The 15,157-nt window shown below is 39.0% G+C and overlaps 1 protein-coding gene across 1 annotated transcript in view; it reads right to left on the bottom strand.

Annotated features, from left to right (window-relative positions):
* Positions 1-13,174, bottom strand: part of LOC136871692 (eEF1A lysine and N-terminal methyltransferase homolog) — a 68,863-nt gene extending 55,689 nt beyond the window's left edge. The window contains exons 1-7 of the mRNA XM_067145203.2: positions 12,952-13,174; positions 12,732-12,854; positions 12,435-12,651; positions 12,117-12,344; positions 11,694-11,956; positions 800-980; positions 522-702 (exon numbers count right to left, since the gene is read on the bottom strand). Coding sequence (XP_067001304.2) covers positions 522-702; positions 800-980; positions 11,694-11,956; positions 12,117-12,344; positions 12,435-12,651; positions 12,732-12,854; positions 12,952-13,043 — 1,285 coding nt within the window. The 5' untranslated portion in view covers positions 13,044-13,174. The remainder of the gene's footprint in view (positions 1-521; positions 703-799; positions 981-11,693; positions 11,957-12,116; positions 12,345-12,434; positions 12,652-12,731; positions 12,855-12,951) is intronic.
* Positions 13,175-15,157: the final 1,983 nt, after the last annotated feature.

Below are 15,157 nucleotides of genomic sequence, written 5' to 3'. Positions count from 1 at the left end.
TTTATGAATAGATATCTTCAGTCCACTCAATTTTCACTCCCATACAGCAAAGTCGGACTGAAAACAGAGTGATGTTAGGATAATTTTGTCTAGGAATTCAGATCTTTATTACAGAATACTGTTGATTGCAACCATGATCTCACTATACTAGCTTTGCTATATCTCAATTTGATTTTGATGCTTTATAATGAAACTTCCTTAAAATTCAGTGTACTGTTCACATGAATTATAAAATACTTCTGAAATTTAAGGCTTTTTATTCTGTTTACCCTAAGAACACTATTAGCTTGAACTAAACCTTTCTGTAATAAATTTCCAACTACTTTGAAATCATTTAAGAAATGCCTAGGTTAATAACTGATAGAAAATCTGCCACCTGGGCGACAACACTAAATGCAGATCAATGGTGACTTATTGATTATTAAAGTGACATGCAACTACTTTTGGATCCTCTTAAGGTTAGCTACTTAAAACTCAAACTATTCTACAGATAATATTAAATAAGAAAAAACTTAACTTACATATTTTTAGTCGAGCCTCGGACTGAACAACACCTTGGTTATTTAAGAAAATCAGTCTTCGAAACAATTGGCCTCCATCCCCTTCAACTTCTTCCACAACAAATTCTCCTGACATCTCGCTAAATCCACGATAACAAACTTCTCTTCGGCCAACATCAGATCCTACAGATAGGAAAGGAACCTAGAACAAAATATCCTCAGTAAAAAAGTACATTTATATATATATGTATATATTAGCATTCTTAGAACGATTTAACTCTTCTCTATGAATGGACAACCTGAGTCTGACATCCAGTTGGAGCTAGATGAAGGATACTCCCTTCAAGCTCCTCCCGTACAGAATCTAGGCCTTTATATTCTTGATCTCTGTGAAGAGCCACAACAGCCAGTCTGTCATAGCCAGCAGATTTCATTAATGCAGTTCGGCCTTCTGGAGTTGCAAATAACCATTCCGTTTCCCTAAAACGATACAGGATCTTAAATGACGGAGCAGATCTTATTGAAAAATATGTATCTAATGTTCATAGTATTATAGGAGTGTCCAACAACAGCTCTAAATGATAAAAGTTCAGAATGAGAAGGCATCAATATTGAACCCAGGAAGAAACAGGCGATTATCTTCAATTAAAGAAAAAAATACTACCACCATCTGTGGGCATTTGTGTGTTAAAGGGTTATAACTACAGCCCAGATTTCCGTGCATGCGTTCATGAACTATAATATTGCAAAACATGCTCAATAAACTGGAAAATATGCACTATCAAAATTCAGTTCCTTTTGAAACACTGTCAAGTTCATCCGTTCAACTATCAGCACATTCTCAAGCACAGAAAATTATCTTGCTACGTTACATGAATTGACAAGTGCATACTTAAATGAAGACACATGGGACAAGGTGAGGTCAAATTGTACGTCTTTTGCATTTTCACCACACAATAAGTTTTTTATAAGCTTCACGAATTCAAAATCACGATTTGAAGGGATTACTTTGTTCAGCCTATCTCTAGCTGCTGCAGTTACTTCTCCATGCAATGATTGCAAACACATTTGAATGTCCTCAATAACTGGTAACGATTGCCTGCTGCGATAACAAAGTCATGTGTCAAGTGAGAGTTCTGGGTAGGAAATTCCAGATAACAACGGAAGAGAGTTCAGTGTAAAACCAAGGTTTGTGAGCCGCTATCTCAGTAATGCGGTACCACAGAAGTGCGATACAAGTTTTGTTTTGTTTGTCTAACGCAGATGAAAAAATGAGCTGTCAATAAGTAATGCACACTTTACAGTTCAATTTATAACAATGCATAACTGGGATACCTCATTTCTAAGAATTACAGAGATCAATGCGTGACCTTACGGCTTACGTCAATGTTTATTCAATCAGCAGATAAGAAAGTGCTTGGTTAATTGGATTATAGGACCTCTACTGTATGTACTAACTTTGGTTGTCATGTAGGATGCTAGGAACACATTCTCTACATCTCTCAGTAATAGACATACTGTATACCTCATGGAAAAACGATCCCAAATTCTGCAAACTAACATTCGTAAAAGGCACTATCATGCAATATTAAACGTCCAAATATTCGCTATTAAATCTTCAAAATATGCATTATGCATGAATTTTCTCCTAAAAAGGCCAAACATGCAAACATGCAGGGAAAAAGAACTGTTATTTGGAATCGTTAAGCCATAAAACGAATATCTGCGATTTTTGAGAAGTATAACCAGCTTACTTAAAAACATGCATTTGTATGGAAATTCGGGCTCTAGTTATAACATTAAAGAAAAAATAAACTGTTAACATAGCCTACATTCTTTCAATATCTCCAGGTTTTGTATATAAAAGGATTTCTTCCTCTTAAGTACGACTTAATTATTGAAGGGATTTCCAGCCTAGATTACTATCTCCAAAAACAGAAACTTACCATATTAGCTGGTACGTGTTACATTTATTAAAGCTAGAAAACAAGCTGTTATGACACAATCTATGCTAATAAATTTAAGTCGTAAGTATAGCAATCTATAAAGATAGGCATGAAAATGAAAACAGTCATGAATTAAGAGACATTTCAAGGCACTTTAGAAATTTAAAACTTAGCACCAGAGAACTTGATACCACTAAGATCCCTAGGAAAATAGAAAATCACCAATCTCCCTAAGGGGGACGAATTGTAATGGGGTTTACCATTCATGTTCATAAGCAAAACAGTAGCAAAAATATGCAAATTTCACTTCATTAGGAAACTTTTTCCAAAGCGATAGATACCCTTTAGTTCTCAATGGCTTAAGTGTCTCCTAAAAGTTAACAAATTAATTTTGAAATCACACCCTGAAAACACACTCAGGAATATTTTCAAGATTTTAAGGAGGTATATTGGAAGTCAAAGTATAGTGCTCTTTAACCATTAGTACTCATGTGGCGGGCCATACCTACGAGAACATTCCGCAAAGGTCCTAATGTCAGGCAATGCCAGACATGATTTTCTTCCCTATATAACTCCTTTGTCAGGTTACGCACGCATGAATTACAAGTACAGTAATCTACTGCCATCTTTCGACGACAATTTGAAGCCACGTATAGCTATAATCTCTTTGAAATCAGGTTTTGTGGGCATTCTTTGAGGATCATGCTAGTCTGTATTTAGATGTTGTTTAGCAACATGGCGTCCTTCAAGCAGAATGAGAAGAAAATATCCAGACTTTTAGATGAAAGTGATGCCGATTTTAACAATAGTGAGAGTGATTTTCAATTAAGTGGTAAGGAAGATATTGCAGAACTAGTTTGTGTTTGTGAGTCGAGTGATAAAGATCTTGATAATGAGAAAAGTATGGTAAATGGCAATGCTGGTACCTCTGCTAATGGCTTGAGGGAATACCGCGACATGGACTGGGACACCATTCACATTTACGTCAGGTTGTAAGCCACCGCAAGGGACTAAACCTAAGAGTGAACTTGACTTTTTCCAATTATTCATGACCGACGAGTTATTGTCAGAAATTCTGCTAACTGGTATGCCAGTGTAAACATCCAAAAGGTTACGCCTCTCAGACGTGAGACTATGTGGAGGTCGTGGATAGATGTTACTCTTCCTGAATTCAAAGCATTCTTAGGCATAATCCTAAATAAGGCAATGAACAGTAAGCCTGAATTACGGCGTGAGACAGTGTTTTTCTGCAATACTTGTAGAGAAAAGCCTGGATTTCATCCTGGCGAGTGCTTTGAAAAGATCCATACAATGCACAATTACAGATAAAAGGTGACTTGAGTTAATTTCAGGCTTAAAAATGCTGAACAATGCACCTGAATATTGTATTATATTTATTTTGTGTTTGCTTTATTTGATTTTTATAAATATGCTGCCCATATGTTTGTGTTGTCTCTTATCTCTCTGCACTCAGATTCTTAAATGGAGCTGGAGAGGCAAGTGTGTTCGGAAAAAAAAAGAAGGACTAAGGGTTAAAGGTAGGTAAGTATAAAAAAGAAAATGCACATGAAATCAGGCACTGATTCCTCTTAACATGTTTGTTTTTTTGCAATCAGTTTTACAATGCATCAACACAGATAGGTTTTCTGTGACAATGGGATAGGAAAGGGGCTAGGACCGGGAAGGAAGTGGTTGTGGCCTTAGTTGAGGTACAGTCCTAACGTTTGCTCAGTGTGAAAATGGAAAACCACAGAAAACCATTCTCAGGGCTGTCATCAGTGGAGTTTGAGTTCACCATCTTCAAAATCCAAGCTTACAGCAAAGTGTCCTGCAACACACGGCTAACTCACATGGTATAAAATTTCTATAACGATATTATGTTGTGGAAAACTTTTTCCTCAGCATATCCAACTATAGCAAGTCTTTAGATCAGTATTATTATTAATAATAATAATAATAATAATAATAAAAAATTAATTAATTAGTTCATTTTGTGTGGCTATTTCTAGCCGAGTGCAGCCCTTGCAAGGCAGACCCTCCGATGAGGGTGGGCGGCATCTGCCATGTGTAGGTACCTGCGTGTTATTGTGGTGGAGGATAGTGTTGTGTGTGGTGTGTGAGTTGCAGGGATGTTGGGGACAACACAAACACCCAGCCTCCAGGCCAATGGAATTAACCAATGAAGGTTAAAATCCCCGACCTGGCCGGGAATCAAATCTTGTACCTTCTGAACCAACCGCAGGCCAGTACCCTGACCATTCAGCCAATGAGTCGGACGATGATGATGATGATGATGATGATGATGATAATAATAATAATAATAATAATAATAATAATAATAATAATAATAATAAAAAGGCCTCAGCTACCGTGTGCAGGCATTTTAGGTTCCCTGCATGTCAATTTATTCATTTAGTTTTGGCATACAGGATGGCAGACAGAGAACCAAGACACCATTGGGCTTAAAATGGCTGGGTTTTAATTCATTTTGTCAAGCAAACAGCAAATGTGTCACCAGAGATCTTTTACATCCTAATAAGTTATTATGAGTTGAATGGACTTTTATCCACCCTTGACAAATGTAACCATCTCTGACAGGTTTGTACATGTGAACTTGGGATCAAGAGGCTGACATTTTACCTGTGATTCACAGAGGCGGATTTAGATAAGCATCTTGCATTGTTTCAAAAGTAAAGAACTTTCTCTTCATGCCACTATCACGTGGTGACAGTGCTCTTAGGGAACACTTCATATTTCAATGTTTGGAAATTACCAGAAGTCTTCTTGGGGATCGGTATATACTAAGATCTTACTGTCCTTACCATGTAACATGGTAACTATGTCCTAATATGGCAAAGACGACATGATGATGATGCATGTTGTTTAAAGGGGCCTAACATCTAGGTCATCAGCCCCTAATGGTACGAAATGAAATGACAAATTAAAAGCCCAAAACATCCACTGACCACAATTCAAAATGTGAGGACGAAGAATGAATGGATATGAATTTAAAACGATAAGTGGAACCGACCCACAGTGCCTCACATACACAGAGGCTGGCATAGAACAATAGTATTACTGACCAAAGGACTGCTATAGCACAATAGTGAATCAATGATACTTGTAGTCAAAAGGGGTCCAAAATCCAAGTCAGCAGCCCCTCACAATGGTACTTATCGCTAGGAAAGTAGAACCATGGGATTTGTCATGTTGCGGTACTACTCAAGAGTAGCGCAGACTCGCGGTATTCCACACATTATGGTAATACACACAGGTAATGAAATTCGCACATGTATTACAGACCTATGCTGTTTCGCACATTGCGGCACCATTTACAGGCAACGCAAACCTATGGTGTTCATCACATAAGGGTAATAACCACAGGGACTCGTACTATCCCGTGGTGTTCCTCATATAGTGGGTATTAATCATAGGCAAGCCAGAACCATGGGCTCCCTCATCCCATGGTGTCGCTCATATAGTGCTACTAATCACAGGTTCTGTAAAAGCCGTTGCGCTCTCGGTTGCTACAAATCACAAACCTATTTGGTATCCAACAAAGTGGTACTACGGGCAAGTAAAAGCGACCCATAGTGTTCCCTGCGGGGTGATACTAAATCACAAGTAGGTTCATGGGTCTAATTTGATCATCCCTTGGTCGCCCCTTTTAGTAGCCTCTTACGACAGACAGGGGATACCATGGGTGAATTCTTTGTCTGCGTCCCCCACCCACAGGGATTGTGTGTTTGGTCCATGAGAGGTATTTTATTTCCCTTAAGTCCGCTGGCAAGCCGGTTAGGACCCCACTATCTGCCACCTAGGACGCGCCACGTGGGAGTATCACCTCTCCCCCTGTTACGACAGCGTAGCAGGTTCGTGGAAGGCAAACAGGTTCTTGGACGGAGACATGTAAATGAAATAAAAGGGTAAAAACGTAGATTTGTGAATCATGATATAGTAAATTAAAAGAGACATATTCTGGACAGATACATTAAATAGCACCAAAAATACTGTTGATCATAGAAATGAAATGTCACATCCACATGAAATGTCGTCCCCAGAGTTTCCTATTAAGGCCAGGGCATCCCTTGGAAACAACACATGCGGCTTCACCTGACTGGCATGAGAAATGGATAAGGACTACCTGCTTATGGACAAGGCGGACCAAAGAAGTGAGTCCATCAGCAACTTTGATTCACCACACTTCACACTGGTGCCCTAACATGGCAAAATTCAGAACAAGCTGCTGCCCTGAAGAACCAGAATGTTAACATCGCATGCCTACAAGAGGCAAAGTAGACAGGTCGTAAGATCCGCAATATTGAAGAAAGCCACCAAAATGTATATATTGGCTGCAAGCGTAACCAAAATGGAATGGATAGTCGTCAATGAAAAGTTATACAACAAAGTGGTCAATATCAACCAAATCAGTGACTGCCTCATCTCGTTCAGACTGACCATGAAACTACCAAGGTAAATCATCTTGTGCTATGTGCCCCAATCTGGCTGCCTTGAAGATGAAAAGGATAAATTCTAGGAGAGCCTCAACACATACCTGTGATCAGTCACCATGCTAGTGGTTTTACGCCGCACCGACACAGATAGGTCTTACGGCGACGATGGGATAGTAAAGTGCTAGGAGTTGATAGGAAGCGGCCATGGCCTTAATTAGCGTACAGCCCCAGCATTTGCCTGGTGTGAAAATGGGAAACCACGGAAAACCATCTTCAGGGCTGCTGACAGTGGGATTCGAACCCATTATGTCCCGGATGCAAGCTCACACCTGCGCGCCCGTAACCACAGGAATAACTCGCCCGGTCAGTCACCATGGACAAAAGCTGCTTATTGGTAGTGATCTAGATGGACATGTTGGATCGACTAAGGACGAGTACCTGCAGTATCATGACAAACAAGGATATGGACTGCGCAATAGCCAAGGGCAACAAATTCTTGACTGTGCTAAGGCTCACGATCTTGCCACCATAAACACCCAATTTAAGAAGCAATCGTCACATAGAGCAATGGACAAGCAATCTAAGTCGATTACTGGATACTAAGAGTGGTCCATGCCAAAGCCATTCTATCAAACAACACTATACCTCAGCACCGACTCTTAGTTTTGGATCTTCAACTTGACCTTGATCGGAAACAACAACCGCCAATAACGGTGCTATACTATATCAAATGGTAGAAAATACCTCATCACAAGAAAGATCTAGCAGCTGTCCTCCTCAAGATGACATTGGTCTGGAATGGTTAGGTTCAGCTAGTGAGTGCACCACTGGAATGGGGGCAAGCCATGGGGGTTGGGAGCATTAGTCCCCAGGTGAGAAACTTGAAGCGGCCCACAGGCCTCTAGTATTCCCTGTGACATCAATGGCTAGTGACAAGACCAGTGGATAGTTTGCTCTAAATCCAGCACAGGCCATGACACGTCACTTTCAAATTCCGTGGTTTTATTATTTTCATGGAATATGATAGCAGTGGAGCACGTGATGGGAGCTTTATAGGAGACAATAAGAACTGCCCTGCAGGCAATAGGAACACAGAAAATGGCTCCAAATCAGAGATTGACAGTGTCGGTTTTAATTTTTCTTCATAAGTGATTTCCGACAAAAGAGTAGTGTTATGAGCATGTCGCAATCTTTGGGCTGGGAAGACTTGGAAGTAAGGAGACAAACAGCTTGACTAAGGAGAATGTTTCAAGATGTCAATGGAGAGATGGTTTGGAATGACATTAGTAGATGAATAAGCTTGAGTGGAGTTTTTAAAAGTAGGAAACATAAAATGAAGATAAAGCTGGAATTCAAGAGGACTGGGACAAATACTTGTCTATAGAAGATGAATTATGGGTTGCAATAATTTGTCAAGGGAAATGTTTGATAAATTTCCTTTGAAATCATTTATGAAAAGGCTAGGTAAACAACTGATAGGAAGTCTGCCACCTTAGTGCTAGCACTAACTGAAGATCAATGTTGACTGATAAACTTCTAGGGACAGGGCGGTGGGTCCCTGGCAACCATAAAGAAAGGATCTTTCTTCCAACCTATTTTAGGTATAGTTTCACGTAATTTTCTGCATGATTTTCATGTTCCTCAAAATGAAGATGAGCTAGTAGAGTGTAAACCCTATAATTTTTGGAGGTTGTAGTATTCCCATTTAAAATAATATCACTATCATCCTATAATTAAAAACAGGATTCCAGTGATTGGCTTATTAATTATGGGTACAAAGAACCTTCTGCTTTTATTCCATTAGCATAATCATTGACCACAATAGAGCATGTAGCTATCATACCATGTCCACCCGAACTGAAGTACTTGTGTCAGTAGATTTACTGGCACCTAAAAGAACTCTTGCGGGACTAAATTCCAGCACCTCGGCGTCTCCAAAAACCGTAAAAGTAGTTCATGGGACGTAAAGCCAATAACATTATTATTATTACTGAAGTACTAAACCAAGGTATTGGATAGTTATGGTAATGATCGGACTTTCAAAAAAAAAAAAAAAAAAAAAAAAAAAAAAAAAAAAAAAAAAAAAAAAAAAAAAAAAAAGATGCACCAGTAGCTGACACTTAAAAATTTATCTTTTACACAATCCAGGGCTAAACAAATCACACATTATCTTTACGTACCATCGGATAGATCTCTCTGTACACAACAAGATGCATAAAAAGAAAATATTCAAGCAATCTATAACTATCCATTAAAATTAATTTTTAAAATCTGTGTTTTTGCACCTATAGCTGACACAGATTATGCTGTATGATATAACAAAATACATTACCCTTTAATCAACAAATCACTGTTTATAACTTACAGCCTAAATATTAGGTATTATTTCAGCCCGGGGGCCAATATATTTCCAATGTTATAAGTAAGTGGAAATTAATGCAATCTTACTTGGAGAGCATCTCAGACGAGAGACGTGTTCACTGCGATGTCCAGGAAACCACCATCCCGCCCAAAGAAGTACATTTACTTTTATAACCTAATTAAGATTATTATACACCATTTTCATTTCTGAAGTAGCTCCTTGTATTCCTAATGGCCAATGTAAAGTGGTACGTGATCTCCTTCCCGTGAAGAAAGTTAATCATAATCCGTTACCAGCCGCAGCACAATAAAAGCGCAAGTAAATGTAACATGTTAAGAAAACAATGTACAATCTTGTTTCATCATGAAACTAGAGGCCTAGGGCAGCTTCGCGGCTTCTAACTGTCCAGACCAATGGTCTTGTCCAGATCCTATCCTAACCGTCCACACGGCAAGAATCTTGTCACCGAGCGAGCTAGCTGTGCGGTTAGGGGCGCGCGGCTGTGAGCTTGCATCCGGGAGATAGTGGGATCGAACCCCACTCTCGGCAGCCCTGAAGATGGTTCCCCGTGGTTTCCGATTTTTACACCAGGCAAATGCTGGGGCTGTACCTTAATTAAGGCCATGGCCGCTTCTTACAATTCCTAGGCCTTTCCTATCCCATCATCGCCATAAGACTTATCTGTGTCGGTGCGACGTAAAGCCATTAGCAAAAAAAGAATCTTGTCCAGATCCTAGCCTAACCATCCAGACCAATCACGTTTCCTCACGAAACTAGAGGCCTAGGGCCGCTTTGCGGCTTCTAACTGCCCAGACCAATGGTCTTTCCGGATCCTATCGTAACTGTCTGCACGGCAAGAATATCTTAGTTCCTAAGTGAGTGAAAGTCTTGACTCCCGGGCTGGACTAATGATAAATATTACAGATATCCTGTACATTATAAGCAGGATACTTCCCCCTTGCCTTGTACAGAAGAGCAGTTTTTGGTACCCCTTATTTTGAAGCTGCCATATTTACTGGCATTCCTCGTTTCTCCTCATCCAATGCAGCAGCCATAGATGACTGTTGGTACTTTTGAAATTTACTTTACTGAGGTCCACTTTATATCACCACCTGAAAAATAGGTTGACAAAATTTTTAAAATATGCACACCATGTATCACCTTTGGGTTATGGTTTATATCAGCTGCCTACACCTGACACGTGGGGTCAGCTTCAGGTTCCCTTATTGGATAATCACACAAAAAAGAAATATTATATCTAGCTAGTATGTATGTATGTATGTATGATCTTTGTCCTGTTTTTCTACGGGGTCGGGTATGAAGACAGATGAATCTTTGTAACGCATTTTTATGATTGGATGCCCTACATGACGTCAACCTCATCAGAGGAGCCACTGAGATGAAATGAATGACGTGAAATACGATACTAGGAAGGGAGAAGGTGAATCCCGGTACTTGCATATAGCCTATTCCTGTCGAATAGCACCAAGGAGTCTGCTCAAAGCTTCACGTCCCCATCCGACAAATGAATCACTATCAACAGCGTCACATGTCCTCACTTCATACGAGCACTGCGAGACGTTTGGAGTTTAATCCAGGCATTTGGCATGCTATCTGGTGATTAGAAATTGTATACCACCACTTCTTAAGGAGAAAATTTTTTCGACCAAGGGTACTCGAACCGGCTAATGACGGTGTCAGACCATATAGACTCGATGTCTTAACGATCATGGCCACCATATCTATATCTAGCTAGTATAAACTGAATGTTTCTAATTTGAAACAGACCAAAATAATGTTTTCACCCTAAGCTGACACAAGTGTCAGGTATAGGCCTAGGTATAAGGCCCCACTAAGGTGTACCAAAGGCTGACCCTCCATAATTTATGGGATAATCTATAACTATCATTTCAGCCACCGTATAGAATTCATACACATTTGTTAAACATACCGGTACTGTAGATTTAACTTTCAGAACCCAATAAACAAAATATAATACCTTATTTACTTGCACTAACCTCCTTATGAAAATTGCTAAGGTTCCACAAAATTTTGCTTATTGATACTCCCCTTCATGCAAAGGACTTGCAGATCTAGATCATAATTGAACTAGGCCTACTGCCAACTCATTTTTTCTTCCAAAGACAAACATTTAAACTACAAACTGATGCAAAAAGAAAGTAAGTATGAGTGGAGATATTCTCATTTTCTTACCTACATCTTAAATTAGGTTGTCAGCTATAGGTACAGGGTCAGGTAGCTTATATGTGCATCTACCTTATTTCTACCAAATTTCTAGCATGGATGGAAAATTCATTCTTGGCCCAATAAGAACTAGCCTGATTATTACGTCAAAAGTAAACTTTTCGGCAAATTAATACGATTCAGTAAAACATTCTACAGAATTAAAACATCCAAGTGAAGCCCTTACCTTCCTTGAGGAACAATAAAAGCAGCAAATCTTCGACTTGATTCTCTAGCATAAGGCTGGTCTAAAACATGAACTGTATATCGTGGTGTAGCTTCATTTGGCCGATGCAAATCCAAAGAAATTTCACCCTGACCTGCAACGCTGCCACGACTTAAACGTGAACATACCATAGCAGAATCTTGCAGACTCTTCACAGCTGCCATAACTTCTGAAGGAGATCCCACTCGCTGAATCTGGTCCCCAGCCAAACACAGCTCCAAAACCTGCACAATTACCACAATAATAATAATAATGGACAAAAGGTTAACATATTATACCATTTCAGTCTAGCCTATTGTTAATGATTTCAGTGACATTTAGGCTATAAAATCATGCAGCTGTAATTGAAATTTCTGCTACCTATTAAATTAAAATAATAATCACCGGTGTAACATTAGGAAGTTTCTTGAATTTGGTACAAACGACTACAAACACAGAGAGACCAGGACCATCACCACTTTCTACAGACTTCCTTTCAGCTTCACTGCATCGACAAACTCGAAACATCCATCCTGCTTCTTGAAAGTACTCCAACAGCTTTAATAAGATGTGATCTTGCAACAAGGAAACACATACGTAGCGACCACCTACACGAAGTACACGATCTATTTCCTAGAATTAACCAAAATCATGGTTCTATAATAATATATGAGAGTATGCACAGCTATAATACCTCATTACTATATCTGAGAGATCACATACACTGAAAAGTTTGTCAATCCGACTTCTTGTTTCTATGGTACTATCTGGCATTAGAGCATCTAATGTTCCTTTGTCAAACACTACACTGAATTGACCATCGTCAAATGTCATATTAAGTGCATCCATTTGCCGATATATCATGTCAGGTCTCTCTTTCCCATGAAGATCTTGCATTTGCTTGATAACCACATGACTGATATCAATATTGGTAATCTGCCTGCAAAAAGTCAAAATATTAGCAAGTTTTGTTAGATATAAATCCCATACATGTTCTTAAAAAAGAGAAAGATACTCTACCTGTATCCAACATCGTACAAGTCTGCACTAAGGGAAGAATTTCCACAACCTATAATGAGAATAACATCCCTTGGCTTGATGTATTTGTGAAGAAGGCCACATAACTCAGGATATTCTCCATACCTTAAAGAAAATAACAACAGTCAGGATTTATTTTCCCATATAAAATAGATTAAGTGTATGCGAATCGTAGACTATGATTATACAATTCAACATTAACCATTCAAAAGCTTTAGCTCCTCTTTTCTTGAAGAAACTATTCCAGAAATCTTTCTGACTAAAATCTTCATGAGTTCTTGGTAATAAATTCATTAATCTCAGAAGTCAAAGCACACAAGGTAAAAACAGATTAATTATTAATAATACCATATACTAATATTTCTTCTTCATAAACACGATTAATCAAAAACTAAGGGGAGGTTAAGTTCGGCGGTGGATCACCATCAGTCATCACCAATAACAGCAAAAAAGAAAAGAAAATGGAGTTCAGGTTGGCCAACCAAATTTTTCGTATCCAGCTTTTCTTCCCAGCATTCAACAACCATATATCATTTACATACACCCTAAATTGACTTAATTAAACGAACACAGCAAAATTATCTAGCTTATAGAATCATTTTATGAAAGAAGATGAATGTATATTGATAAAGGTAATGGTAATTTGCTACATCAAGTTTGTGTCAGGAACTCATGCAAACATTTGAACAGTTTTCTATATGCGCAGTGTAATGCGCTGTAAACAGGTATATTCTTATTCTCTTTGAACAGGGAGGGATTCCTTCGGAAGCAAGGATCATGTTTTCTTGTAAGACTCATTCTCTTTGATATAAGAGAAAAGAACGGGAAGTGGGAACGAATACCTGTAGGATTGTAGGTTTCAAGAAATTAATTGCAACGAAACCACATATTGCTAAAGTTTGAATGGTGCGTCACCAGAGTTATTGTGATTGGTCGTCTCTCTACATAGTCGCACTTGAAAGAGCCATATAACCAAAGAGAATATGTATATATGCATATAACCGAGCAGAATTCAGCAATTTGACTTGAACCATGACAGCCAACGAGATTCACTCTGTGTGGGGTGAGGGCGGTAAAATACAGTACATCTACGGTACCCCCTGTCTGCTGTAAGAGTTCCAGGGGCCCTTAACTTGGAGCGTCGGTTGACGACCACGGTTCCCGTAGCTGAGGCTGGCATTGCTTCCACGTGTCAGGTTCCTGGCCTTTATCTTTCTTAACTGACCTCCCTTGGTCAACTCCTGTTCTTTTCCGACCCCGACGGTATTAGGTTTTTGAGGCCTAGGGAGTCGCTTAATTTTACGCCCAACGTGGCTCTTCCCTTTCTTTTGCCGATACCATTATTTTTCGAAGTATCGGACCCCTTCCATTTTCCTTCTGATTAGTGTTAATAGAATTTTAAAACAATTATCACCACCACCACCACTACTTGGAAGTTTATCGAACATTTCTCCTTAATAAATTGTTCCAGTTGCTAATTCCTCTTCCTATAAATGAATAGTTGCCTCAATTTGTCCTCTTGACTTCCAATTTTATCTTTCTTACATTTAAAAGTTTCACTCGAGCTTATTCACGTACTAAGGTCTTTCCAAGCCATCTCTCTACTGACAGCTTGGAACATACTCCTTATTGCAGGTTATAAATTTCATTTTTTAAATGCTGTGCCGGTTGGCTTCGCTAACTGTATCACAGAACACCTTGCCGTCTATACCGTTTTCCTTGAGATATTCACAATGTCTTCCTTGGTTGTATTTGGTTCCAGTCTTCCTACATATAACCATGCATTTGACTCTGCTGCCCTATTGTCTATGTTATGAACATTTAACTTGTTCTCGATGTTGCCGGAGTAACATTTGTACAAAATGTATTGGCATTAATTTTATGTTGTCAATACGAGAATATTGTTCATGAACAAACTTGTTGGTGAATAAACACTTTCTAATGTGATGTAGAATTTGAATTGTTCTCGTATGTTCCAAATTGGGCTTGTTGGTATATCTCTATTGATGTACTTAATGGAAACAAATCCTTCAGCATCACCGTCATTTATAATTGAGAAATGAGCCTTCATTATTGGCTTAATTTCCCCTAGGTTAACACACTTTTGGCCCACCTTGTCTACAACAAGGTCTCTGATGCTGTAGTTCACATCCCCACCATAGCCAAAGAGTTCAATCTTAGTACAACATTTTGCAGATCACAGCAGGAGAATATCATACTTCATATGAGTTTGTACTGTCTGTGATAGTGACTGTAAGTTCAACTGAGATGTCCATGTTGTTTCTGAGTGTGCAAGTATCTGTCGCAGACTCTCCTACTGGAACACTCACCCAAACGAAGGCATCATTCCTCTTGATGTTTTTCACCGAGGATCTTCTGGACTTTTGACCTGACATAGCAACGTCTCT

Source organism: Anabrus simplex, chromosome 4, assembly GCF_040414725.1.
Source record: "Anabrus simplex isolate iqAnaSimp1 chromosome 4, ASM4041472v1, whole genome shotgun sequence".
NCBI classification, from domain to species: domain Eukaryota; kingdom Metazoa; phylum Arthropoda; class Insecta; order Orthoptera; family Tettigoniidae; genus Anabrus; species Anabrus simplex.
Note: the sequence above shows the minus strand (reverse complement) of the source record. Positions and strands in the feature narration are given on the sequence as shown.